Consider the following 25,697-nt stretch of genomic DNA (forward strand, 5'->3'; position numbering starts at 1 on the left):
CTCATATGAGAGATGCTCTAGTCCCTTAGTCAGCTGTTTGCCCTTCTTTGGACTGTCTCAATTTTTCCATGTCTGTCATACTGAGGAGCCCCAAACCGGACACAGTTTTCCAGGTATAGCCTCACCAGTGCTGAGTAGAGGGGAAGAATCTATTCTCTTGACCTGATGGCTATACTTTGCCCTATACAGACAAGGATACCCTTGGTTCTCTTTGCCACAAAGACACACTGCTTGCAAAAGTTCAATTTGTGGTCTGTCAGGACCCCAGATCCTTTTCTGCCAAGCTGCTTTCCACCTGGGAGGCTCCCAGCATACATTAATGCATGAAGTTCTATGTTCCCAGGTGCATGACTTTGCATTTGTTGAACGTTATGAATTTCCCATTGGCCCATTTCTCCAGCCTGTCAGGGTCCTTCTGGGTGGCAGTATGACCCTCTCTAGTACCAGCCATTCCTCCCAGTTGGGTGTCATCTGCAAACTTGCTAAGGGTACACTCTGCCCAGCATCCAGATTGTTAATGAAGATGTTAAGCAAGACTGAATGCAGTACTGACCACTGCTGGCTTACGATGCTAGGTACTGGCCTCCAACTAGACTTTGCACTGCTGACCACCACCCTCTGGGCTCTGCCATTCAGCCAGTTTTCAGCCCACCTCACTGAGTTCATCCAGCCCATACACCAAAAGCTTCTCTATGAGCATCTTATGGGAGACAGTGTTGAAGGCCTTATTGAAGACAATGCAGTCCCCAGGGCCTTGGAGGAGCCAAGCCTTTTGTTCTCCTCGGTATTTTTACAGTTCCCAGTTTGTCAGACTTCTTACTTCCCCATGCTAGAACTCAATAGACAGTTTATCTTTTGTTGACGGCATCTTTGAAAGGTAGCTGTGTCTGACTCTGGTGGGAAGTACACCTTCCCAATGAGGAGAAGCCTTCCCAAAGCTCATTGCCTCAACCTTTCCCTGGCTTTCTCTCAGCTTTGGATCAGAGCCACTGTGGACAGACACGAGCAGACTTCTCAGCCCTGAGGGAATGCCAGTGTCTAAAGTTGTATAAATTTTCAACCATCTTTCATCACCAAACACTAACTTTTGCAAAGCTATTAAAGCCATATTCACATGCTCCAGAGATTTTGTGAGTGATTAGTAACAATGAGATTATTGTTGTTTAATTACAACCAAGAGTATTAGGGAAAGTTACTATACAGTAAATGCACCTGCAGAACAGATTTCTCAGTATAGATCCTTTACATGGCTGGAACTGTGTTACTAAGGTATACTGTGGGCATAATGACTCTAAGGAATTTAATGGAAGAACTAATTAATAAATGTTGAAGTGGGTTTGATAAAGCAAGTGATCACATGGGTGAGGTATATACCCAAGTGGGTATAAAAAACTTAGCACTGACTGTTGAAATCCATTTGTCCTCCATCCAAGTGCTTTCGAATAATATACCTGAAGGTAAGCCTTTCTAGATGTTCTCTGTAACACAGGAATCAGAAAGAAAACAATGTAGAATAAGTGATTTGGGACTGGGCAGTTGTAGAGTAAGTGTAGGTAAGAGATATGGGATAGTAAACTATAAATATTTAGAGCTTTTAGATTTATAACCTCACTTCCTAATGAAATATTACAAGACATTTTAATAGAAATTAATTCAACCTTTGACCATAGGGGAACAGATAATCAACATTAGATACATATTTGTAAACTGACAAACAAATATTCACTTACGTGGCTGTAAAAACTCTATGTCTAACTTACTTGGAAAATCATTTTACATTTAGGGTAAACTATGATTGTTGTTCAAAATTAACCTATTATTTGTCATTTAATGAATATTAGTGCAAGGCTTTTAGCTTCAGAAGAATTCTTTACAGGACAAGCACACCCAGAACTTAAAAGATCTCTGAACAACATAGTGTTTATCATTAGGAAAACATATCATTAGATCAGTCTCAACACAGATTAAATTTTTGACAATGAAGGGGGAGAATTTTTCTGATGTGAAGCAAAATAATATGGTGGATTACAGATTAACTGGGTTCAACAGAAGTACTCCGAGAATGTCTCTTCATTTATACAGTGTTTCACAATATCTGCATTTAAACATAATGTGAAAAGTTGTTTAAACTTCTAGTTAGATCAAGTAAGATGTGGAAATTGTTTGCAAAACAGAAGAAAATGGTATACCATTTTATTGCTAAATTGACTTTCTCTGTCTATGGCAATTTGGCAGACCCTGTTGACTCACCTAAAGCAGTATCAAAATAAATATTGTTAATCAGGTTTATAGAGGACTACGGTAATATTTGAAAGATACATAAGGCTCATTATTTCTGTAATATGTGCATTTACCATGATAAGGGTAAAAACTGAATTGCATCAAGAAGGAATATGGCCAGCGTACAAATGAATGATTTTTCTAAGCTGATGCCTTCTCACTCCCAGACTGAAGAGATAATATTCTGCCTAATATTTTATTTAACTCACTAGGCTCACCAATCTGCTGTGTGACTTTTTCTGTGGGTCTGGATTTAACAAAAAATGATTGTAATTCTGCTGATGTCTATGTCAATGCTCTTGTACAGTGGTAAGTGGCAATGTATTTTTATAATTGTTTGACATTTATGCCTAAATTCTACTTAAAGTATGTGCATTTGGAAACAAACCTTTAGAAGTATGCCTTATGTCCCCATAAACCTAGTTGTTCAACACTGAAGTGCACTTCAATAATTTTATCTATGGACTACTCATAAAAAACATTTTTCTCATAGTGTGCAGTGAAGAAGAAGAAGAAAGAAGAAGAAGAAACATTTAGTGAGCTTAAAAAATATAAGCAAAAAAAATTGCCACTTCCTTTCTGCTAGCATTTAGGCATTATTTAAGTCCTTTGGACTCAAAAAAAAAGTTATAAGAGAGATTCTACTCATTAAATTCATATGAGTTGTCTAAATTCTCCAAACCTTTCAGTGCATCCTGACCTATAACTTGTGTTCAGCTAAAGTTCCTCCTTCAAATTTTAGTGTTAATAGATTTTTTTCTTCATCTAACTCCTATGATTTTATTGTCATGATAAATGAGTTTCCTAGTGACAGGGATGGGCAAACATTTCAAATGTCTGCAGTCCCTGCACTGCGTAGGAAGGTCAGTTAGAGTAGTGGTATGCAGGTAAAGAGAAGGACTCTTGGAAGGTCTAACACTATTTTTGGTTACTTTCTGGGATTATTTCTGAAAGCAATAGAAATCTCAGCACCTTGGCATAGACAATACTCTGCACTGAACTACTTCAGCTTCGCCAGTTGCTTTGATTCTAAGGGGCTGCGAGTACTGGGATTCAGTCTAACAAAACACACATGGGCTGAACATACATGAAGCTGAACCTTAAGACTCCTACAACTGGAATATAAATCAGTGAGAATATTAGCATTTCCGACTGCAGTGACAGAGAATGCCAAAATACCTACACAACTTATTCATAAAAAATAAAGGTGTGCTTAGTCCCCAGCCATAAAGGGGACTATATGTATATTGATAATAACTAGTGCACTCGGAAATATATGGACACTCAGCAATTTTTCTGACATAATGTTTGAAAGAGCTTTTCCCCAAAACTTCAAAAGACTGTGCCGCAGATTTCAGATTTCCCCCAGCTAAGCGACATCTGAGCACAAAGATTTAAAATGTTACTATTTTTAGGTTTGAAGAGGATGATTGATTTACATTTATGTGAGATCTAGTCTGCTGATCCCTGCTTTGAGACTGACGCAAATATCTGTGCATGAACTAGCATCTTTGTAAGGAACTAATGTGATTTACCTTGAATAAATCAAATAGAATAGGTTTGCTCCACCCTGACTTTTCCTGACACAATCAAGGTTTCTGCTCCCCGAGGACTATGACTGTGTCCATGTCCTATAGCATGACATTTTAATTAGTCACGACTACCAAAAACCCCAACTGGATAAGCATTGATGCTGTTCTGATAGGCTTTTTTTTTTGGATAACACATCAGAAAAGTATTTTCAGAGTAGCGACATCACAGACACAATTCAGAAACACTCTTACATGTATCTGAATGTTGAATGAAATCCGGTGGATAACATATGTAGCTGGGAAGCCCAAGAGCTGCTGTATCATCCAAGACTCCTTAAGACATTTGCCAAGGCATTTAGGAGGTTTTAGATAAAGGCGAGAGGACTTAACCTCCCTGGAGTCTTCTGAGATTTAAAGGATTGATTTTCGTAGTGCAGTCTTTCTCTTCTTGGCTATATAGGGAATGACTTAAGAACGATAGCCCCAAAAGACATGACAGCAAAAGAAGAAAGGAGATTAATTCATCCAGAAAGTATTTTCTCTTTGTCCCTCATCCCACAACTTCAACAAAATTAAGAAATCCTGTTAGTGAACATTGGTTCATTGATCTTGACTTAGTGACAATTAGAAATACTGTTCCTTGTAATAAAAAGAGTAGAAAAGCCAAAGGTTTATCAAGTTGCTGACCCTGCGGTAGAGAACTTTCTCCAGGGGAGATTCCAACATTTATGTCTTAATTGGTTGTGTGCAAATTAAGTTTGCTGAGAAGCAATAAGTGCAAGTGAAGTTTGCTGGAGCAATCACAACATCCAGTAGTTCTGTTACATGGTTTTATCAGTTCTCTCCTGTGTCTCATTTCAACTCAGTGTGATTTTAATGTTTTCCAAAATTTTGTTGAAAGGGCTAAATGATCAATAGCTATTTATCAACAGACATTGAGTTTGAGCCATGGTGTTATGCAGTGTGTCAAAACCTGGCTCTAGATGCACTTGATGACAGAACACAGCTTGTGGGAAGGTTGCTCATCATTGCAAAGGAAATACAACCTTTAAGCAGGAAAATATGTGGCTGCTTTATATTAGCAATGCTATATATTGTACAAATATATAGCATTCAATGCTATAAATTTTGCATAGCACACTATTATTTCCCTTGAATCTGAAATCCTCATGGCTGCCAGCCTTTCAGCGGACTCATTCAGTTCTGTGAAGAAGCCAGACCTTACCAGGAGACCTTTTCTGGTTTGTGGAAAGTGGTCCATTCCCCTCAGACCTGCTGTAATGAGGATATTTCTGGTGGAATGCTGTTCAGCTAAAAGCTTTTCATTGTGACCAAGATTTTCAGTAATAGAATAACAGAAGAGGAAGCATCTCTTTTTACCTCCCTCAATCCCATATCCTGCCACTAACCTTTAGAAATTAATTGAGACATGTAACTGTTAGAGTGAACATCTTGTCCACTCCAAAAAAGTTGCAGACCTCCTGAGAAGGTCTTTCTATAAGATCTAAGAGAAAGTACTTATTTTTACTTAATCCTTTGCTAAACATACAGTTAACCCTTATATCTCAAAACCCCTAGTGCTCCACTTTACTTTCTTACACCTGTATTTATTGCAGGAAAATGCAACAGACTAGTAAAATAACTGTTAGTTCTTTCCCAGAATTCTTTGTAGACAAAATGTACAGCTTTCCTAATGCAGTTATTCTGAGACATAAGCTGTGCCATGAATTTAACATTACTTTTTTCTTCAGTTTTTAGATCAAGATACAACCACGTCTTTAAAAGGAAAAAGAGATAATTGACTTAAGAATGAAATAGTGATAGGACAAGAGGCAATAAGACAATAGGCAATAAGGACTCAGAAAAAAAACAAATCTCTTGACTTCAGATAAGTGAAGAGCATGGGGTTGCAGAAGTAGAAACAGTCAGGACAATGAAAGTAGTTGAGCAACTAAAACAATTTTATGCAATTCTACTGATTCATTCCAGCAAGTGTTACTGTTCAAAAGAGCACAGGAATACAAGGGTTAGTACACCCTCCCTATCACTATCTCAGTTTAACAGAGGACTGATTTTTAAGCTGAAGTAAATGTGACTTACTGGTACACTTCTGGGCTTCCGTGAATGCAGATAGAGCTAAATAAGTGTTTCATGGTTCTGATAAATCAGCTTGCTAGTGTAAGAATGTATTCAAAAGGCCTGCAATGTTTGTGTCATAATGAAGTAATTGTTGTTGGGTTTTTTTTGTGTTTTTTTTTTTTTTTAATCTTTAAATCTTTTTCTTGTAAAATTGTTTGCTGAGGTAGGTGGCCAAGTAGCGGAGCTGCCAGCATTCCTGCCAGAGCTTCTCAACACACCTGAAAGAATCTTGAGTAAGAATAGTTTAAGCTTTTCCTTCTATAATATTGCATGGCAGTGGGGAATCTCTTGTCTCTGGGAGCTTTGCAGAGAAGTGTGCTGTTAGCAAATATCTAGTAATTCTTGTCTCAAAATAGTCTAACAAGCGAAGCAAGACCAGAGGCAGTCTGGGGACAACTCTTGCCATTTACCTTTTTAAAAAGAAGTGTGGTTTGTTTATTTTTTAATTTAGGCAATGCCACATTCTTCAATGGAGTCTTTCAAAATGTGGAAAGCGTTACACTGTTTTTCGGTAAGTATGTGTTCCCGTTGTACTTGAACACTGAATAGAAATCCCATGGAGTTTGCTTTTATGTATACTGAAAACGAACAGGGATTTTTGAGGCTATAGATTTCCCCAAAGGCTACTGTTACACTAAATACTGCTGAGTGTCAAGCGTTGCTCAATGTCGCTGTGCCACTGTCTTATTTAGACTCTCCTTTCACGCGAATGTTATCCATGTGTGAGCCACACCAACTCACCTCCATTTACCATGCATTTTATGGCTATTCCCTTTGCAGACTGCCTGGGTTCTCACTTCACCTGGTTACAGTCCATCTTCACTAACTTCCCTGCCCTGCTCAACTTTGTAAACAAAATGAAGTGTGTTACTGGGTTTTGCCCCAGGGATTTTGAAGACTATGGTTGCTCTTGCCGGTTTGAGATGGAAGGTCTCCCCATGGATGAAGCCGATAAGTAAGTCTCATACTTGAGATGTCTGTCCTCTTCTGCCCTGACTGGCTGTCAGTGCCCTCATGCTCTGATGACCTGGAGCGTAACACTTGCCTAAATGATCTGGGAGTTGGAACTGGGTATCTTTAAAGTCCCTTCCAACCTAAAACATAACTCTATGATTTAAGGACAGCTGTGGAAAAAAAAAAAAAAGAACATTTTTCTCAGAGTGTGCCAGTCCCACACTATCCTGCTCTGTTTAATCTTGTTGTCACTCACTTGCAACCTAAATATCTGATAAGATTTATGAAAAATAACTTCAGATCTGGTTTATCAGCCCTGTCCTGTGTTAGTCTACCTGCTGTTGAGCAGTGTCTTTTTGCTGAGCCAATAGCCTGTACCAGTTGCCTTACAGCATGGATTGGAAACAAAGGAAATCAAGGTGGTCACAATCTAAGAGTGTGATGATTAACTTGCTTCTTTTTCTTATAACTTGGAGTCCTTATTTCCCACACTTTGCTGTGGAGAAATACTCCCATTCTACAGGTAAAAGCGGAGTTCCCTACACCTATATATAATTCCACCAGAGCAACTCTGATGGTACAGCTGATTTAAACTGGTTGCAAAGAGTGCCCAGTAATGCAGTAGAATAAAAAAACACCACACCCACCTCCTTGACATATCTTACCAAGGAATCTCTAAATTCTGAACAGATCTTTGTGAACAAAACCTCATTCATTTCTTTCTACCGAGGAATTCTGTTTCACACTTAAGTTGATGCCAAGAACTGGTGACCCTGTTTAAAAGGTGAGAGACCATTAATCTGATAGGTTTAGTGAGTTTACAATCTGTTTCCAAACCGCTGGTATCAGGAGCTGTGTAATGTAAGCCCATAACGGACTATAATGAAGGTCCAGGCATATGAGGAGTGTTAGATCACCAACAGAATTAAGTTACAGCTAAGTGCGACTTCAAGTGGCAGTTAGGAGGTTAAGCAGATCTTACCATTAACACCAGTACACATGCAAAGATTGTAAGACACTAGAGCATCCGGGCACAGAGAACAGCTTAGCTCAATGGCTTTTGCCATTTACCATGCACCAGGAACAATACCATCAAAATCCCTCTCTGTGCTATGGAGGGATATTGCCCCTGACACTGATAGGGCTAGGAAAAATCTCAGGCAAGGACAATCAAATCGATGTTCACTTGTAATAGTGGGAGATATGAAAATAAATTAAAAAATAATCAAGATCCATCCATGTCTAAATAGGAAAAACATTTTTTCCAACAGAGTAATATATTAATTCCCTGAGTGAAGACAGCTATGGCTTAGAAAGGCCTAAAGCCTATAGACAGATGGAAATTAATCCATCTACTCTCCAGCATCAGATGGCTGAGAAAATGAAGATCTAAACCTGTTACTGGAAAAAAGCCATAGCACCTCTTACGAAAGGTTTTCTGAACAATCCTGGTGACGTGCTGAAATGAGAGCTTGAGTCAGTTCTATGGGTTGATACCCGAATTGCTGAGCACCTGGGATTTTGCTTCACTCAGCTGCATTATAATGCAGAGCAATATAAATACAGAAACAGCAGAACAATCTATCAGCAGTTTTGTCCTGAGAAACAGCCACAGAGTCACTTTGTGTTTACAGATTTGTTAGCAGTCCTGCAATGATCTTTCCTTAGCAGCATAGCAACCCCGCAGCATTTTGCAGTAAATGGAGACTGATTATTGGTTTGTCACTGACACAGATATGCCCTTGGTTCAAGACGGCCTCCAAACAAACTGCTGCTATGTGTCCTTTTTAGACACAGTTCCCACAGTGCTACAGTTTTTTCACTGGCTTTATTCTTTAGAAACTAGTTTTGCAAACCTCGTGTTTTTTCACTGCCATTTCTGTTCTACTAAAAAAGGCTGAATATTTGTTAAGGCATTGGAAAATATTTGTGCCCATAAGCCTAACCTTTTCCCCCTCATTTCCCAGTGTTTCTAATTGTCCTATATAACTTAGGAGCCTAGTTTATCTTCATTGTCCATAGGGAAAGAGAAGCAAGCCCAGAGGACAATCCCTGTCTTATGATCTCCTGCTTGCAAAGGAAAGGCAATTAAATGTTCCGGTGCTTGAAACAGAAAAAAAAGCTTTTGTCCACCAGTGAGTTCTGTGCATATGCAGGGTTTACAGGTGAGGTGTTTTTAGCAAAAATGACCCTAATTGAAGTTTCTTCACATCGTGACTGCAAGTCAGCCCTTACAGCCAGGAGATGCTGCTTTCGAGTGTTAATGTTGTCTTTGCATTCTGCATGGTCAAGATCAACAGCAATTCATTAACAGGCCCATCTTCTGGGTCCATTTATCTGAAATGAGGATATTTTAATCTAAATCAAACAGCAAGCCCTTGCTTGATTTATGTAGCAGTCTTATATTGGGTAAACAATGACTGAATGTTTTACTCATGTTTTATTTATAGCTGATGTCAGGGCACACAGATGTTGTTATAGTATAGAAGCAGATGACTTGCCTGTTCAAAATAGCTGAAGAGAGGATTGATGAAGGGCTTGTTGTTTTAGCTGACTCTTCATTGCTATTCACAGCTAATGTGGTCATGCAAGCATTTGGGGTTTGCACGACAGCATGGGTGTAGGAAAACACGGTGTTTCTAACTGCCTTTGTTGTGTGGTGGTAGGAGAAAGCTGCTTTACTCCAGTATGAGAAAAAGATTTCATGGTCCCTTCCCCTGGTGAAATGGTGCATTTTATTTCTGATTATTACTCAGAAGAGAAAGTACAAAACCCAGAGGATAACACTGCACGTATTTATGTAGTCTAAATGAAACATGGGGATTCACAAGGCATTGCAGAGGCATTAGTATGTGTGCCAGGTTCTATGTAGTTCAACAAACCTGAACAAGAAAGGCTGTGGCGCGGCTGGAGCCAACACCTCTAGAGCTCAACTGTAAGAACTCATGTACAGAAGGAGAGAAACGTAAGTATAGTCTCCCACATCATGCAGACCTACCACTGAGTTCTGCATCCAGCTGCACTTGTCCCACTAGACTGACTCAGGGAAAAGCAGAACTCACTTCATGTGTCTAGGGATCACACTGAGGACTTCTTTTCCTTTCTTGGCATCTTTTGCAATCTTGTGTAATAGCAACATGAAAACATTGCAGTCTGTCTTTAACTGAAATTAAACTGTGTGAACTTTCTGTTATGTCATTTTTTAAGTTGCTGTTTCCAGCATCGCAAATGCTACGAGGAAGCAGTGGAGATGGAGTGCACATGGGATCCATCAAAGATTTCCACAGACATCAGCTGCTCTACTGAAAACCTGACCTGTGGTAAGATAAATCTATTGCAAGAGCATAATATGGAATCCTAAACGTGATCGAGAAGTTTGTTCTGGTCTGTCTACCAAGTCATATCTAAATTAAGCAGAAACCACCTCCATGTGTGGATTTTTTAAGAACTTCAGTATTCTATTCGGAGGTGAATAGAAATAGGAATACACAGAGGCATCAAAGCACAACGAGGCAGGAAATTTGAAGACCAATAACTAGAAACTTGCCAAGGCTCCTCTAATAGGCAACCTCTTGCAGAAGGTTGTCTGACTTTGCAGGACCGCTAAGCATTGCTTGAGTTATCTCCACAAATCAGAAATGCAGTGTATGCTGGGGAAAGACCTGAGGAAAAGTTGCCTTATGAAGCTTCAAGGCCTGATTTTTATGTACTTTGAGGGATCAAATTCTTTGCTCACAGGGTCATATACACTCCTCAGATACAACAGTATCATCAACAAGGGCAGAGACCATGCTTTTATAATAGCTTCAGAATAGAATAGAAACGACTATGCGCTAGAATGTGGTTTGAGGATACCAGCAAGGACCACTAGAATCCCCAAAACAATGCCCTTACAGCTTGTGAAAGTAACAGTTTGATTCAATTTCCTTTTCTTGTTACAAATTAAAATAATGATTGCTATTTAGACCAATCTATATAGGCCCAAGTGCATTTAAACATGAATAATAATTTTTTTAGCTCTTTCTATACTTAATAATCAGAAAACATTTTGTTCAAAATAAAAAAAGGAAGAAAAAAATAGAATATTTCTCATAAAAAATGTGAAACATAAAAGTGACATCTCCCAAAGGGCACTGGGTGTTTTTTTTTGTTTGAAACCCTGAAAGGTAAAAGGTTTTGAAATGGGAAAAGAGCATTTGTGGGGAAACTGTTTTGTAGCCATTAAAAGGAGCAAAACGCATCTTATACAAAAGGTTTGGTTTGTGGACTATGACTTCTTGAGGTTATGAGGACAGTTTAATGAAATCTGTGAAATGTCAAACTCAGTATCAGCTACATTAAGTTTTTCATGGAATAACTAGAGGCAGCAAAGCACTGCTCTGTAGTCCTCACTACTCTGCAGAATGAACAGGCAAGAATTTTATTGCCAGCTTTGCCATGGATGTCATTGGGTGGCATTTCAAAACCAAACTGTGTTGGACTATGAAACCTGACTGTGTTTAATGTGAAGAAGCACAACATAAATAGGTTTGCATTAATGAATGTAGATACAAACCTTACAGGGAGGAGAAAGCAGGAGGCAGAAAAGATATTTCAATAGTACCTTGTTTGGATTTTTATTTTATTGCCAGAGTCTGAGGATCCCTGTGAACAATTCCTCTGTAACTGTGACAAAGATGCCATTGAATGCTTTGTGAACACACATATTAACTCTTCCTTGAATGGGCTGGATGTCTCCTTCTGTCCATCTCTGGTTACAGGTAATAATAAGGATATGATCAACTGTTTCATCCTGCCAGTTTTCCTCTGGCATCAAATTTGACCTAACAAGAACGAGGCGGTAGCTGGGGGCTTTCCTGCACTAAATCTGGCAGTCTGTCCTATTCTCCATTTCAAGGGTCCTTTCCATTTACTGATACTCAAGTGAATACCAAGGGAAAAGATGAAGGTGGGCTAATTGCCATCCTGGAACAAATCCAGGAGAGGTTACCAGGCTGATGAAGGAGCAGAAGCACATCATGAAAGAGGAGAAGGAGCCTCAGGGGAGATCTTTTTACTGTCTTTAATACCTAGTGGGGCGTGGAGAGCAGATAGAGCCAGACTCTAGAGACAGGCCATGAGGTGAGACACAACTGCAACAGGGCAATTACAGTTAGATATGTTTTTTTTTTTTTTTTGCCTCTGGAGGCTTCTGCCAACCCTATGAGGTGTGAATGAATGGGAGATACCTGGGGTCACTAGCAAGAATACCAAACTGAAAATATTGCTAGCTCAAATGTCCCCTTAATGATGCAAAAACTACCTAGAAAGGCAAAACCACACCCACTCTGCTCTGTTATTTGGTTTCCATCCTGGAAGGAAAAACCCTCTTTAGTGTTGAAGGGGACATTTCTCTCCATTGTTATACACTGATCTCTGCTCCACAGCTGAAATTACAGCCTCCTAAGACTGTTCCCACTATCCTGTGGGAACAGGACTGGATTAAAAGCTTAATTCATATGGATTGCAATCAGAGCATGGAAGCAGAAAGACCTCTGAACTTCCAAGCTGAGACAGAAGGGAAAAAGCAACGCTAATTTTTCTAATCTTTTGTCTTGTATTCACACATTGTAGTGTTAAGGACAGATACATATACCTACATCATGGTCTGGATGCGTATACCCCATTGTGAATAGGTCAAGGGAGAAGAAAATGCCACAGCAAGGTTTTTATCAAAGCCAGAAAATTGTTTTGTGTAAGCCAGCAATCCTTCACTAGGATCGGATGGCGCTCATATAAAGTATGGCCGTCTGAACACATCACAAATAAAGGGGAAATTGTTAGGTGTTAACAGGAAAATCATGCTAGATTTACCACTGATGAAGAAGATAGATTCAGCTGTAGCTCCCTGAATACCTCCACTAATTCTAGGCTCCTGATTATATTTCTTAATGGAAAAAAAACCTTTTGAATGAAACATTTTATTTATTTACACTCATGTGTAGCTGTTCTGTCCAGTTCAGGCTCTGAAATAAATAAATAAATAAGCCTGCCTGACAAATTTCTAGGAAAAGGGTTTTGGTAGATTCCTATTACAGAGAAAAATGTGAATGAAGCAGGAATATATTTACCAAAACTTCTGCTTTAATAGGAATAAATTCAATGAACTCCTGATTTGTTGTGCCATTCAGATTAAACAGTGACACCCCCCGCCCCCCTTCTTACGTGTTAGTCTATGAGAGAGCTTTCTCTTTTTCAGAAACAACCAGCAAGAAAGACATGACAACACTTCACATGAAGGGTATGTCCTTATCTCTGTAATTCTTTGACTTGAGTATATTAAGATTATTTTATACTCAGATAAAATAACATGAGTATTTTGGAAGCTATGGATTACTTTCTGAGAAGAGAAGAAATATATCATTTAGCACAATGTCAAAATATGAAAGGAAGAGAAAAAATCCTAATAAACTGAAGCATCATTTTTGTGACTAGCTTTTACACAGGTCCACAGGAAAATTTCAGACAAGTGACTCTTCTTCTGAGAAGGAATTCAGAAGAGAGCCCTGAATCTCAGTTAGAAATAACATAAGGAGAAACACACTAAAAGCAACTTTTTTCAGATGGATCGTTTTCTATTTGCACGCTGATTGCCAGCCAGTTTCTCTTGTTTAGGTTGAAACTCTTCATGACAGAAACTGAGCATTTTTTCTTTATTATAATGGATGTTGCTGAGTAGAATTTAGTATCAGCAGGGAATAAAGGCAGGATTTTAATGTTGTTATAGTAATTACCAATAATTAGGTTTTTCTTTGCTATGTTTATATTATGTAATAACTGCACAAAAAGCACAACCGTAGTAATATTTTGAAATAAGTTCTATTCTGATGACTATGATCTTGTTATGCTAGGACCCTGTCTAATAAGCACCTCAAGGCATGGTTCTCTGGGCTAAGAATACTTTAATTTTTGCAGAGTTCCTTCATCGTGGGACTGGGAAAACACAAGCTGCAACTGCATCCATGGAAGAAGGTTTGCATCTTGCAGTGCAAAAAGCACTGTTTTCATCTCCTAAGAGCTGAAAGCTGTTTCCTTTCTTTCTGCTCTTCTAAAGGGCTGATATAAAAGTATATACAATGTTTTGGTTATCAAATTGAAGACTGAATGAGAAGGTGCAATTTTTCAATTTGTGCAGTGTTTACAGTAATTTTCCCAAGGGCTCCTCCAAAAAGATCTTTTTTCCCCCTGGGAATATAGGTTGCAGCAGGTAAGCCATTTGGCAGAGATGTTGTGTGAGTGCCAACCACTGAATCCATAGCCAACTGTATAGCTGTTGTCTCTAAAGAGACATTCGATTATATAAATTCAAGCAGCAGCACGAGGAAAAGTTAAGCATGGTTTGTTGCAAAGGAACCAACAGTTTGATGGTTTATTTACTTGCAACATAGAAATCCAGGTTGAAGTCTCTTTCACTCTGGTATCTCTTGGGTGAGCTCCTAATCCAACATTCTTCTGACCATCTTCATTTTTTTTCTGCTACAATTAATAATTACCTTATTCAGGAATGGATGCTTGCAAGATCTCATTTCTGCATTATGAGGAAATTATTCTCTCTCTATCTGCAAGCTGTGTGCTACAATACAAGAAGCTGTGGAGAGGGCACACCCACTAAGAGAGGGCCAATCATACAGTAGTGAAGTACAGAAGGAGACCAGTCTTAGACTGGTCTTAGACTAAATCCCTGCCTGATTTAGCTGACTCACTCCTGTAACGTGGCCCCATCACAAGCAAAGCCACACAGTCATGTACACAGATCTCAGATCTGCCAAGCACACAAGCAACGAGCACCAGATGGGTGTGACTGATCCACTGCTCAAATCAAAGGAATTTTGGAGTTATTTTGCGTGAGTAGAGAGAGGTGGAAAGTTGCATGTGTTTAGAACGTAAGAACTTAGTTTCAATCTTTGCTGTACTCTTCAGTGTTTTTCAAAGCAAGTCATTGCCCTAAGTGTGAATCTGGAATAATGCAAAACCATAAGGATTTTTTTTTAAGAAAGAATGCTTCAGACTTTAACAGGGCTCATTGTTTGTTTGGTTTTTCATTACTGTTTTTTAAAAAAGCATCATATGCATAAGGGTATTTATCTGAAAAGGCTTTATGCCAAGTGTAAGCACTCGCTGTTCCTTCATACCTCTCCTGTGTTGAGGTGGATGTTTTAACAGCTATTTCTTGTTCTCATCTAACAACAGCTCCAGTCTTGGTTCATGTTTTTCTATCTGCCTCTGGGAGGCTTGGTAATAGAAAACCGAGAACTCCTGAAGAAGTGAGTGCACCGGTATTTACACATCTGTAGCAATCTTTTACTTCCTGAAAAAATGATTGCTTCTGTCTCTAAGAAGTCACCCTATAGTCACCCTATAGCTCAAAACATTGCCAAGGGATAAAAACCTGTATTATGAAATTCAGAAAGCTGAAAATTTATCGCAGATAATATATCTAGTCAGACTTTGAAGAAAATATTTGGAGAACCACTTACCATTTAACCAGTTATCTCCCCATTTAAGCCCACAGGAGCTTCACCATTGACAACTGTGGGAACCACATTAAGCTGAAGTATTACTCAGAAACTTGTTCAAAGGCAATGGCATTCTTCCTCACATCACAACATCCTAGCAACAGACTAAAAGGGGGTTTTTTTGTAACGTAATTTATATGTTTATAGTTTAGCAAAATGTAGGTAATGACAAATGAAAAATATTTATCAGATCAGTAAATAAATGTGAGGTTAGGGAAGTATTGGGCTTGCAGCTGCCCATCTCCACTTGACTTTCAATGCAGTTAAACATGAGGCATTCAAGAGGAGTGTGACATCCTTCTGTGGACAACACTGAGGTTTTAGACCACATCTCCTTAGTGTATTTATCTGTCAAATGGATTCAATATTGAATTTACCAATTCAGTCATACTTATGCTGCTCCCTCGTTTGTGTAAAGCACATTATTTTAGAGCAGCAATGAGATTATTTTATCAATATCATTTTGTCTACACTGCAGAGAAAAATGATCAAATCTCTGTACGTGAAATACGGGTCTTCCTGCTTTGCTGAAAAAGATCTTCTCTACAGCTTGACATCTCATAAGAGTCTGTGCTGGCAACTTGTTTGCTGATTTTACATGTTCTGTCTTCAGCAGTGATTTCTTTTGAGCCCACTGTGGTGGTCCTGGGGAATTCCAAGGCTGGAGGTAAGAATCTGTTTATAGTTTTGTTGACAAATCAGTCACTTCTGACTCCAGGGGAAAAAATATATTGGTTTATGATACTCTATGGTGTTACAGGCAAAAGTCTATAGGTTGGGGTTTCCAGATTATACCCTTAGTTCTTCTGCTGACCTGCACATCCCTGACCAAACCACTTACCCTGTTTATAAAACAAGGCTAATAGTGATGTCTGGTTAACCTTTATGGTGTTTTCAGTAAAAGTCACTCCAGAAATGCGTTGCAGAAATAGAACAGGTAGATCACTACCATTGTGTCTCTGCTTTTGGCACAGTTGCCACAAGAGACTCCAGAGGTACAGCTCCTGCTCCCTCTATCCCCTCAATAAAAGGTACGTGACTCTCAGCTTTCCTTTTCCTTTGGCTGACACAGCAAGACTTCATCTAAAAGCATCACAGTGAAAAATCCATGCATGGTGACAACGTGGCTGCTGGAGGATCAAATTTAGATCAGGCTCAGATAACAGAGAGAAGAACAATAAAGCCAGACTGAAAAGTATTAGCTGTTGTTGCCTCCAGCCACTCATTTGCACTCTTCATGCAAGTATTTGTGACAATCTCTTCATAAAAGGTTTTCCAACATAATGGTTGAATCTTTAAATTACATTCATAGCATCTGCTGCCAGAAGGGCTCATTTTGATTTTGTCTTCTCCTTTATTATACAGAATTTCACAGAATTCTTTCCCAGTCTAAAACCTATTTTAGCTTTTATGGTTGTTATTGCTTTGAACACAGACACATCAGTAGATACAGCTCAAAGTGGAGCACATTGGTAGACTTGGACATTTTTGGTGGCCCCTTTTTTGTAGAAAGGATTGTTCAGGCAGACTGAAATGCACCAGAAAAATGTCAGAGAACACTGAATACAAGGAGTAGAAAGTCATCCTTTTTCACATCTGATTACATTGTCTGGACCGTGTCTCTCACACCAGTACAGAAATAGGGCATTGCTGTACTAAGCACTGATCAAAATCACGAAATGTTCTCCTCCATTACCTTGAATGTGTCAGAAAATCTGCTGTTTTGGAGGTCTGCATGGCTTCTGGAAGACTATTTGTAATATGTGTTTTTAGCTAAGTGCAGAATTTCCCAAACTCCAGTTTTATTTTTGACATCTAGCAGGAATCACTTTCATTTCAACACACCACTGTCAAACACATTGGCTCAAAAAATTCACTTTACTGAACTACCAAAACTAGTGTGTTGCTATTGCTCCCGCTCTGCAACCTCTTATGGTCTTCCTTGTGTTCTTAGTGGTGCTTTCCTTGTTTTAATCTTTTTTTCTTACCCTATGACAGGTTGTTTTCAAAACCATGCTAAAAACAGAACTTCAGAGAAACAAATTTAGTGATTTTGAGTTTAATCCAATTAATAAATTCAGCCAAGGAATTTAAAAGAAAAGGGTTTAAAAATGTGGAAACACATATTCATCAGTGTTTTCAAGATATTTTGTTTATGAAATGCCACATCCTTCATAATGACATATAGAAAAAATGAAAACATTCAATTTTCATTTGATAACTGTATTTTTATTTACAAGTTAGCTTATAGCAAAAGTGAAAGTTATAAAACAAATTGTTAGGTAATCCCCAAGTTAAACAAAACATTCCTGGTCAGCTTCAGATAACCTAAAAATAAATGCCAATTTAATTTTTACGATAAAGAATCTCCTTAAAACTGTTTCAGTTCATCCAATTTTATTTTCTCCTTCATATTTGCTTATGGTTACAATGAAGCACATACTTCATTTGCCCATCTCTGCTTCAGTCAAATAATCTTCTACCTTCCCTAATGTTTCTATCAGCTTTGGTACCCTCATGTGAATGGACACCTTTTTTAACAATTTACTCAGAAGATGACATCACACTTACACTTTATCACTCAGTATGGTTGACTAATCAGTAACCTATATGGTTTTAAGGAGCCAGCACAGCTCTTTAAATCAGTATGCAACACAATTTTTTCTTTTAAATCACTATTTATACTGGTCCTGTCTAACCAGCATCTTGTTTTCTGAAAGGCAAAAAACTGAAGAAATTACCAGTGTGGGTACTCTTTGCTATTCCAATCTTCATTTTTATTTTTTTTTTCTCTATGACCATCAGTTCACACCAGTTTCACCGGAGGATTTTACTCTGACCTGCTATCTGAAATGAAAATCTTGCTGTTTACTGCTCCATGTCTTCTTCTGCTTTCCTCTTTCTGCTTATTTAGAGGAAGGTGGATTTATGGAAGCTGTAGTCTCAGTGGAAGAGATAACCACCTCCCCAGCCTCATTTCCAGGAGATAGTAACTCAATGCAAGTTAAAAATAAGTATCAAAATGTCGCCACTGAGAAAATACCTGTGGGTACATCTGCAAGGACAAAAGAAAAAGGCAAGTAAAAACTGAATTACACCTGCTTTAATTTACAGCACTCACCTAGCCCTGTTCCCTGCTATCTGAAGACATAGCATGTTTCACTGACATGTAAAATAACACTATTTTCTTCTAAAGTCTGCACAGATTACATAGAATAAAGGGTGCATAGCACTGACTGCACTTGAAAAGGCAGTTCATTGTCAAACACTGACCAGGAAAACTTAACTATCCATTAATGGACAGTCTTCCAACTATGAATTAAATGTTAGAAGATGGCCAATCGATTATGGCTCAGAATATGCACTTTTGGACACATTACTGAAAGAAGAGTTTATTCTGCCTTTGCAAGCCTAACTATGCATTTGTCATATCCAGAAACAAGCCCTGCAAGGGGTGGTCAGAGCACAGTTTCCTCTGCAATAGCTCTGAAAATGGTCCTGTCTGACACAGGACCCCATGAATCTGCAGGAAAAGGTAAATGGAAGGTTTAGTTCCAGTTATAGCTAATGAAATATTCAGCTACCTTTATATTAAAAGGTAGGTTGTATATTACATATAGAGATTATAGTTATTCTATACCAGTTGCACAAGTGCATAGATATTGTTATTTATAAGATCAGGAGATGCAGTTGACCTGTAAAAGTTTTCAATGGTTAAATCTCTTTCACATTGTGCTACTACTAACACTTACATAAACTATTTATGATTAGCATATAAGTACATTTTTCATACAGTATAAGACCTAAAATTAGCTCAGTGAACATTTCCCCTTGCTTTTAGGCTGTAATTTAATAACATCTTTGAGTTATAAGCAGCAAAAGCAGTAAAAGGAACTTTCCTTGCTCTTCACTCTGACCTATCGCTAAAGTCTTGCCGGAGTTGGCCTTTTTCTCACCATTTCTGATTCTGTCCCAACTCCTGCCCAGAGTTCATAGGGATCCCAAGTCATTTCAGACCCGTTGCTGCTGCACATCCTCTTTCATTTATCCATCTTGTTAGGGCTTCCAATGGATGGAAGCGGTCCCAGAACTGAAACAGGGCTGATGTGAAGAATCTACCCAGTTTTCCATCAAAGTGGAAAATCTGATAGGACATGTCAGCTTTTAGAGTGTGCACATCAGTGCATGAATCTGGGGTTTGCTCTTGGTGAAGTACCACAAATGAGGAAAGATCCCAGCAGGCAAGTGTGCAGAATTTCCAGTTGGGGGGAGTAATCCAGGGCTGCCCCTGGAAGAAGCAGGAAGAGTCAGTCTACCGCTACTAAAAAGAAGATGGGAATACTTATGGCAGCAAGAAGAACACACAGGGAAGAGCGGTCTGCCCTCTCTCTTCCCAAATCAAGTCACCAGCCAGCCCCTTCAAGTCCTTTCCTTAGTCAAGTCCCAAAAGAGACCCCTTGACACTGTTTCTTCTGGCATGGAACACACTCTTCTCAATCCTCATGAATAACTCCCACAATATCAGTTCTACCAGAGTGAGTGAAGCCACAGAGGCACTTGAGTTGGGAAACAGGGATGCCAAGACCTTGGCAGCACAGTAACCTTTATGATAAACCGCTCCTGTGTCTTGGATAGAGGTATCACAGCTCTAATAGAATTGCAGTTAAAAAGTGTGAATGTGATAATCCAACGTGGTCTTTCCTGGTTTGTGGGATCAGAAAAAAACACTCTTTGAAGTGAAAATCCAGAATCTTCCCTTTGGAAAAGCAACACTTACTGATTGCTCTGTGATGGTAGCCAAGCTTTATCTGGACAATTTTTATCAGCATAGCGTGAAGAAATCATGCACATGTTAGTCCTAGTAGACCTTTAATACTACATCAGAGGTATCTGAAACAAAAAAAAGTTATTGTTCCTTCCAGCCCAACATAGTCATTGCCCAGCTATCATTGTGCAAGCATAAGAGGCTGGGACTCTGTTTTCTAGAAGAAAAAATAACTATGAAGGATTACAAAGGATTGCAAAGTTTTCTCATTGTAATCCAATCTGCCTTGTAATTTATATCTTCATGGGGATCTCTTTCTTCTTTAAATACTTCCCTCACACCCCAAGTCTTTCTCTGTAGTATTGTAAGAGTCACAGTTCATAGACTGGAGCAATAATTTTGAAATACTAAAATGTTGTCTTTAAAAGTTTCTGATAGTTCTGAAATTACTACTATCATGACAAGAGAGTCCTCAACCATTGAAAATATGATATGTCAAATAACAGTCTTTGCTTTATAGCATGTGAGCGATTAACCTTTCTGCAAGAGAGAGGAAATGGAAGAGCAAAGAGGGAGCTGCCCCAGCTAGGAGAAATGCTATACTGTTTAACTGAGCGATGCCCAGAGGAGTTTGAGTCTTATGGTTGCTACTGTGGCCGAGAAGGAAGAGGTTATCCTTCTGATGCACTGGACAGGTATGGGCTCTTCTATAATCTACCATTAACTACAAGCATTACGGGTGCCCACAGACCAACAAAGATAAGAATACCTTATGTTGGGCCTTGTGTAGCTACGTATCAGTAGTCAGGCCACATTCTGAAAAAAAAAATCCACGTAAATATATAAACCGTTAAATACTCCAATGTCACTAAGACATTCTATTACTGCATCAGTGTTTGGAGAGGACTTACTAACTCAATTAAAATAAGAAAGGAGAACAATGGGAGGTAAGCAGAGCAGAAAGAAGAGTATATCAAAAGAGATGAGGGTAAGAGTTGCCATGAAACTTGGCTAAGAGAAGATTTGGAAAGCGGATTATGAACAGTGTAGAAGGAATATTTCAGCTACATCTCTTGTTTACTTCAGGTGCTGCTTCTCTCATCACTGTTGTCTGGAACAAGTTAAGAAACTTGGATGTCACGCAGAAAGAAGTTCAAGATCAGAAGTTGTATGTTTTGATCATAAGCCAAAATGTAAGTTCAGGTTAGAGGAAATTTCTTATGTCCTGGTGACAGTGGATCAAATAATTACAGACCGAATGCCACCATTCCTGCAAGCTGCTGGAGCTGAGTATGGAGACAGAAAAATTTGGCTTGTTAGCTATGCTGAAATACAAAGCCAAGCTTTTTTTCCCCTTGTTGAGCTAAAGATTATTACACCATTTTGTGTGATGTGACCAAGCCAGACTGAGAAAGTTAACAAGAGATTTCATTATTGGAGACAGAAGTCAGTTGTTGGTGTCTTTACATTCACAAATTCAAATAAAGAGTCAGACCTTCAGCTGCCCAGCACCTTGTTATCAGGCTTATATTTAGATCATTAAAGGTGAGTTTTTAGATTCAAGGAAGATTTGAAAATTTTGTTTTCCAAAGCCCATCTACCCATGGTAAATTACACATTGTCTAATTGTAACTGCTTTCAAACATTAAGTCTGAAACTTCTTTTTAAGGTATTGGTTGGACCATATGTGAGAAACTACTATGTGCCTGTGATGAGACAGCAGCCGGGTGCATGGCTTCTGCCTTCTTCAATGAAAGCCTTAAGTTTCCTCACAGCCAAGAGTGCCAAGGGGAGAAATTCTCATGTCAAAGAGTCCCATATGAAAGGCCTTCAGTTGGCACAGAAACAGGCACTGGGATTTCCAGCTCTGAAGAGAGCAGTGAGGAGGAAGGCCCACTGCGGAGCGTATTCAGAAGAGCAAAGAGAGAGGCGTACCACCCTGTTGGAAACTCCAGAGCTATGCAGCATGAAGGCAGATAACCAACCACCACTACGCACTTGAGAAATGGCATGGAGACTTTCATAGTCAGGCATTGCGTACCTTATTCTTTCACTCTGCATCACACAAATGATGTAATCATAGACTAGGTATTAAATGTTAGGCTATATAATGCCTTACCATAGTGAAGTCAGCACTACAGACCACCCATTTCAGTCAGATATTACCTTAAATAATCATTTAACAGAATTCTGTATAGTTTCGTTTGATTTCTCTTTAAGAACTCTTCTGATCAAAGACTGATTTTTGTTTCCTGTGTAGCTGGTTCAGACTCGATCTTCAGATTTTTAATTAAACCTATCTGCAACTACTCCAATTCCTTTTGCAGACATTCTTCCTTTATTGAACTTAGCAAGAAACATCCAGAAGAAAAGCTGAGGTAGTTGCACGAAAATGAATATCTGCTTCCCTTCTTATCTAATTGCAATTTTCAACTCACAGAGTCTCTGCTGGTCAATCAGATAATGACAATAAAAGACACATTCCTCGTCCCCGTGCAGTGTACTATGCATGGTTATCTCCAGTTCTGAGAGATTTCAGGATGAAAGGAAACACAGAACTTAAAGGTTCTGCTTCCCGGATTCAACTAAACCACATGTATTCTGAAATACGTAATGTAAAGCTGGAATAATGGTTTTTGCTTTTTAGTGAACCCAAGTTTGTTTGCTTCTTTTTAATCCAAACTCACCACTTCTAAGGTTCACCAGTTATCAGATAACAGTAGTAGAAAAGTCTATGTACATCCTTTTACTTCATAAAGTGCTGATTTATGTTTTGATCATAAAATACTGCCACAAGAAGTAAAATTACTAGACTATGACTACTGTTAACAAAGCTAAACAACAAATCCCAGCTAGGGTCAAAATCACTAGCACTTGTTATTTTGATGCAAAAGGTACACATATATTTTAAACTGATTGACTACTCATCTTTTGACCTGCCATAACTGACTTTGTGCTGTGTTTGCATCACTCATGAGATCTTTAAAAGCTTAGAATTGTGATTCCCACTCTTTTATTCAGTTGAATCCTATTGGCCTTCCTTTATCTTATTCACTTCAACTGCATTCTTGATTCCCAGTGCTATATTTCACTCCTTAGGAAGCAGTGACAGCACCTTGCTCTCCATCAGCTTCCCCAGTGCTGGGCACAGAGAGAAACAAAGACCAACAACCCCACCACCACTGCCTTTGAGTTCAGAGTTTGGGTTTAGTTCTGCACTACATCTCACTATAACTTCCCAGACATCTCGCACAATAGAACCAGAAATCAAAACAAGGTAGATTTACTTTTCAGTTGAGGTGTCTTCAGAGGTTAACCATCACAGAATGCAACAGCTCAAGTACCACATTACCTGAGACACTTGGATGCTGAATTGTACAAGTCTGAGCCTGCAAACCTACAGTAGGATTAAAAAATATGTTAACATTGGTGTCAAAATTTACCTACTTTGCGCAATGTTCTTCAGAAGTTCAACTTCAAATGATGTGTCAAGGAGCTGCATTTGTTTGTGTAACCATGAACATCCAGAAACAAATTAATAATAGACTTGAGGATCAAGTCATACCTGTTTCACTTACTCCTGGAACTAGAAAGTCTCTAAGAATAATCACATTTAATGCTTCAGTTTGCTTAACAAAAGAAACAAAAATTGTTACTATTAACTGAAAGAAATACATAAAAGCAAAATAATCATTTTACAATATAATTTTATGGAAAAAAAATACCAAAATTTACCTCACTTTCTAATCTTCTCTTAGATTAAAAGATTTAAAGGAGCTATAACTGAAACTAGAGGTCAGTCACTGAGGGAAGGTGCTCCAATGCCAGCCTGTTCCACAACAGGGCAGGTTTCAGTCATAACCAGTCTATTAATACATGGTTCCATGGCTGGTGTCACCAGCACAATTTTGAGTTTTAAGATAACGGGATGGTCTACACAGCACAAGGCCTGCTGGGGTTGTATGGGATTCACCTTTCTCAAAGTGGGAAGAAAGTCTTTGTTCGTGAGCTAGTAGTCATGGCCAGAGCTTCAAACGAGACTTGATGAGGGAGGGGGATAATATCAGGCTCATATGGGCTGATGCATCAAGGTTAGAGGGATGGGGCCCTCAGCCAGTTGCTCCGGGGCTTGCAGCATGCTTGAAGACTTATGGAGATGGGCCAGGAAATCCTGAGGTAACAGGAGACAAGAGGGAAACATCAGTGAAACACCTCAAAAGAACTAAAGCACAGTCCTCCAAAAAGGTGACAAGGCTGACAGCCCAGAAGTGCCTCTACACGAAGGTACGCAGCTTGGGCAACAAACAGGAGGAGCTGAAAGTTATTGTGCTGCTGCAAAACTGCAACCCGGTTGCCACTGCTGCAACTTGGTAAGACAAATCCAGTGACTAGAGTGCAGCTATAGATGGCAACAGGCTATTCAGAAGGGATAGACAAGGAAGAAGGGGTGGTGGTGTTGCCCTCTGTATTCAAGAAACCATTTAATGTCCTCATGCAAATTGGACATTGTGAGAAGACCAGGTAAAATTAACAGTGAATGTTCTTGGAGAGCAGTTAAAATTCTATAAATCTCTAGTTGGTGCTATTCCCTCTTCAGTATTTTTCAAACATTAAAACTGCAAAGGATTACAGCAGTGGAGAAAAAAAACTGAAAAATATCACAAAAAACCAAGATCAAAACCAAACCCCAAAGGTATTCAGCCACAAGGAATCCCGCTGTCTACAGTGTTTACAACATTAGCACTTGTGAAAAAAACCCAGAAGATGAAGACTTTCTCATTAAGGGGAGGCTGAAGGGATAGCTGAGTGAGGTGAGAAATTCTATCTGCAGACAAGACCTTAATTAACATTGATTCCCTGCACCCTGTTATGCTGCACAGGAAAAGGGCACTTCAGTGTTTAAGCAAAATTCCCCAAACCTCTAAGATGTCCATTTTTGTTCAGTGCTGAGGATGAGATCTGCTTTGTGTTGATATGTTTACATTTTTCAGAATTGGAATGGCTTTTATCAGCCTTTCATCATAGCGATAAAGACTAATTTATATTTTATGGCATTTATAAATAAAAATAATTCAAAGGTCAGATAGCTAATTAGCTGAAACAGGGAAAATGTGCCTTCAAACAAGTGAATTAAGTGCATTTATTCTTAATAACAACACAAACTGATTTCTCTGATGACAGCAGTGCTGCTGCTGTGAAGGCTGCATTTGAAATCCATACCATCCCTTTCTGGTTACTATTAGAAACCAGTATTACATTCACAGGTATAAAAATGAAACATCCATATGCTCATTTTGAGATATGCTGAATTTTTTGATCACCGATATAAGAGATGGATCATTTGAGATAATCAAGTAGCAGAGAAATTCCAGTATCAATATGGTGTTATTGAGGCAATGTTGTCATTTATTCCTTTAGGCATTTTTTCCAGTATCTTTTATTTCAGAAAGAATTAAATACCAGAGTGATTCT

The 25,697-nt window shown here is 38.8% G+C and overlaps 1 protein-coding gene across 2 annotated transcripts; it reads left to right on the forward strand.

The window, feature by feature from the left end:
• Positions 1–1,526: 1,526 nt before the first annotated feature.
• On the forward strand, positions 1,527–24,325 carry OC90 (otoconin 90). Of its 2 annotated transcripts, none has more exons than XM_054057419.1 (13): positions 1,527–2,589; positions 6,119–6,184; positions 6,403–6,462; positions 6,732–6,906; positions 10,113–10,225; positions 11,537–11,665; positions 13,144–13,185; positions 13,860–13,916; positions 16,074–16,127; positions 18,375–18,536; positions 20,746–20,920; positions 21,312–21,418; positions 21,895–24,325. In XM_054057419.1, exons 1-13 carry the CDS (start codon positions 2,544–2,546, stop codon positions 22,203–22,205), a joined length of 1,497 nt encoding a protein of 498 aa, XP_053913394.1. In that variant the 5' UTR covers positions 1,527–2,543; the 3' UTR covers positions 22,206–24,325. The 2 variants fall into 2 exon arrangements, with proteins under 2 accessions (XP_053913394.1, XP_053913395.1); XM_054057420.1 differs by having other exon boundaries at positions 16,077–16,127.
• Positions 24,326–25,697: the final 1,372 nt, after the last annotated feature.

This window comes from Cuculus canorus, chromosome 2 (genome assembly GCF_017976375.1).
Source record: "Cuculus canorus isolate bCucCan1 chromosome 2, bCucCan1.pri, whole genome shotgun sequence".
In the NCBI taxonomy this organism is placed as follows: Eukaryota; Metazoa; Chordata; class Aves; order Cuculiformes; family Cuculidae; genus Cuculus; species Cuculus canorus.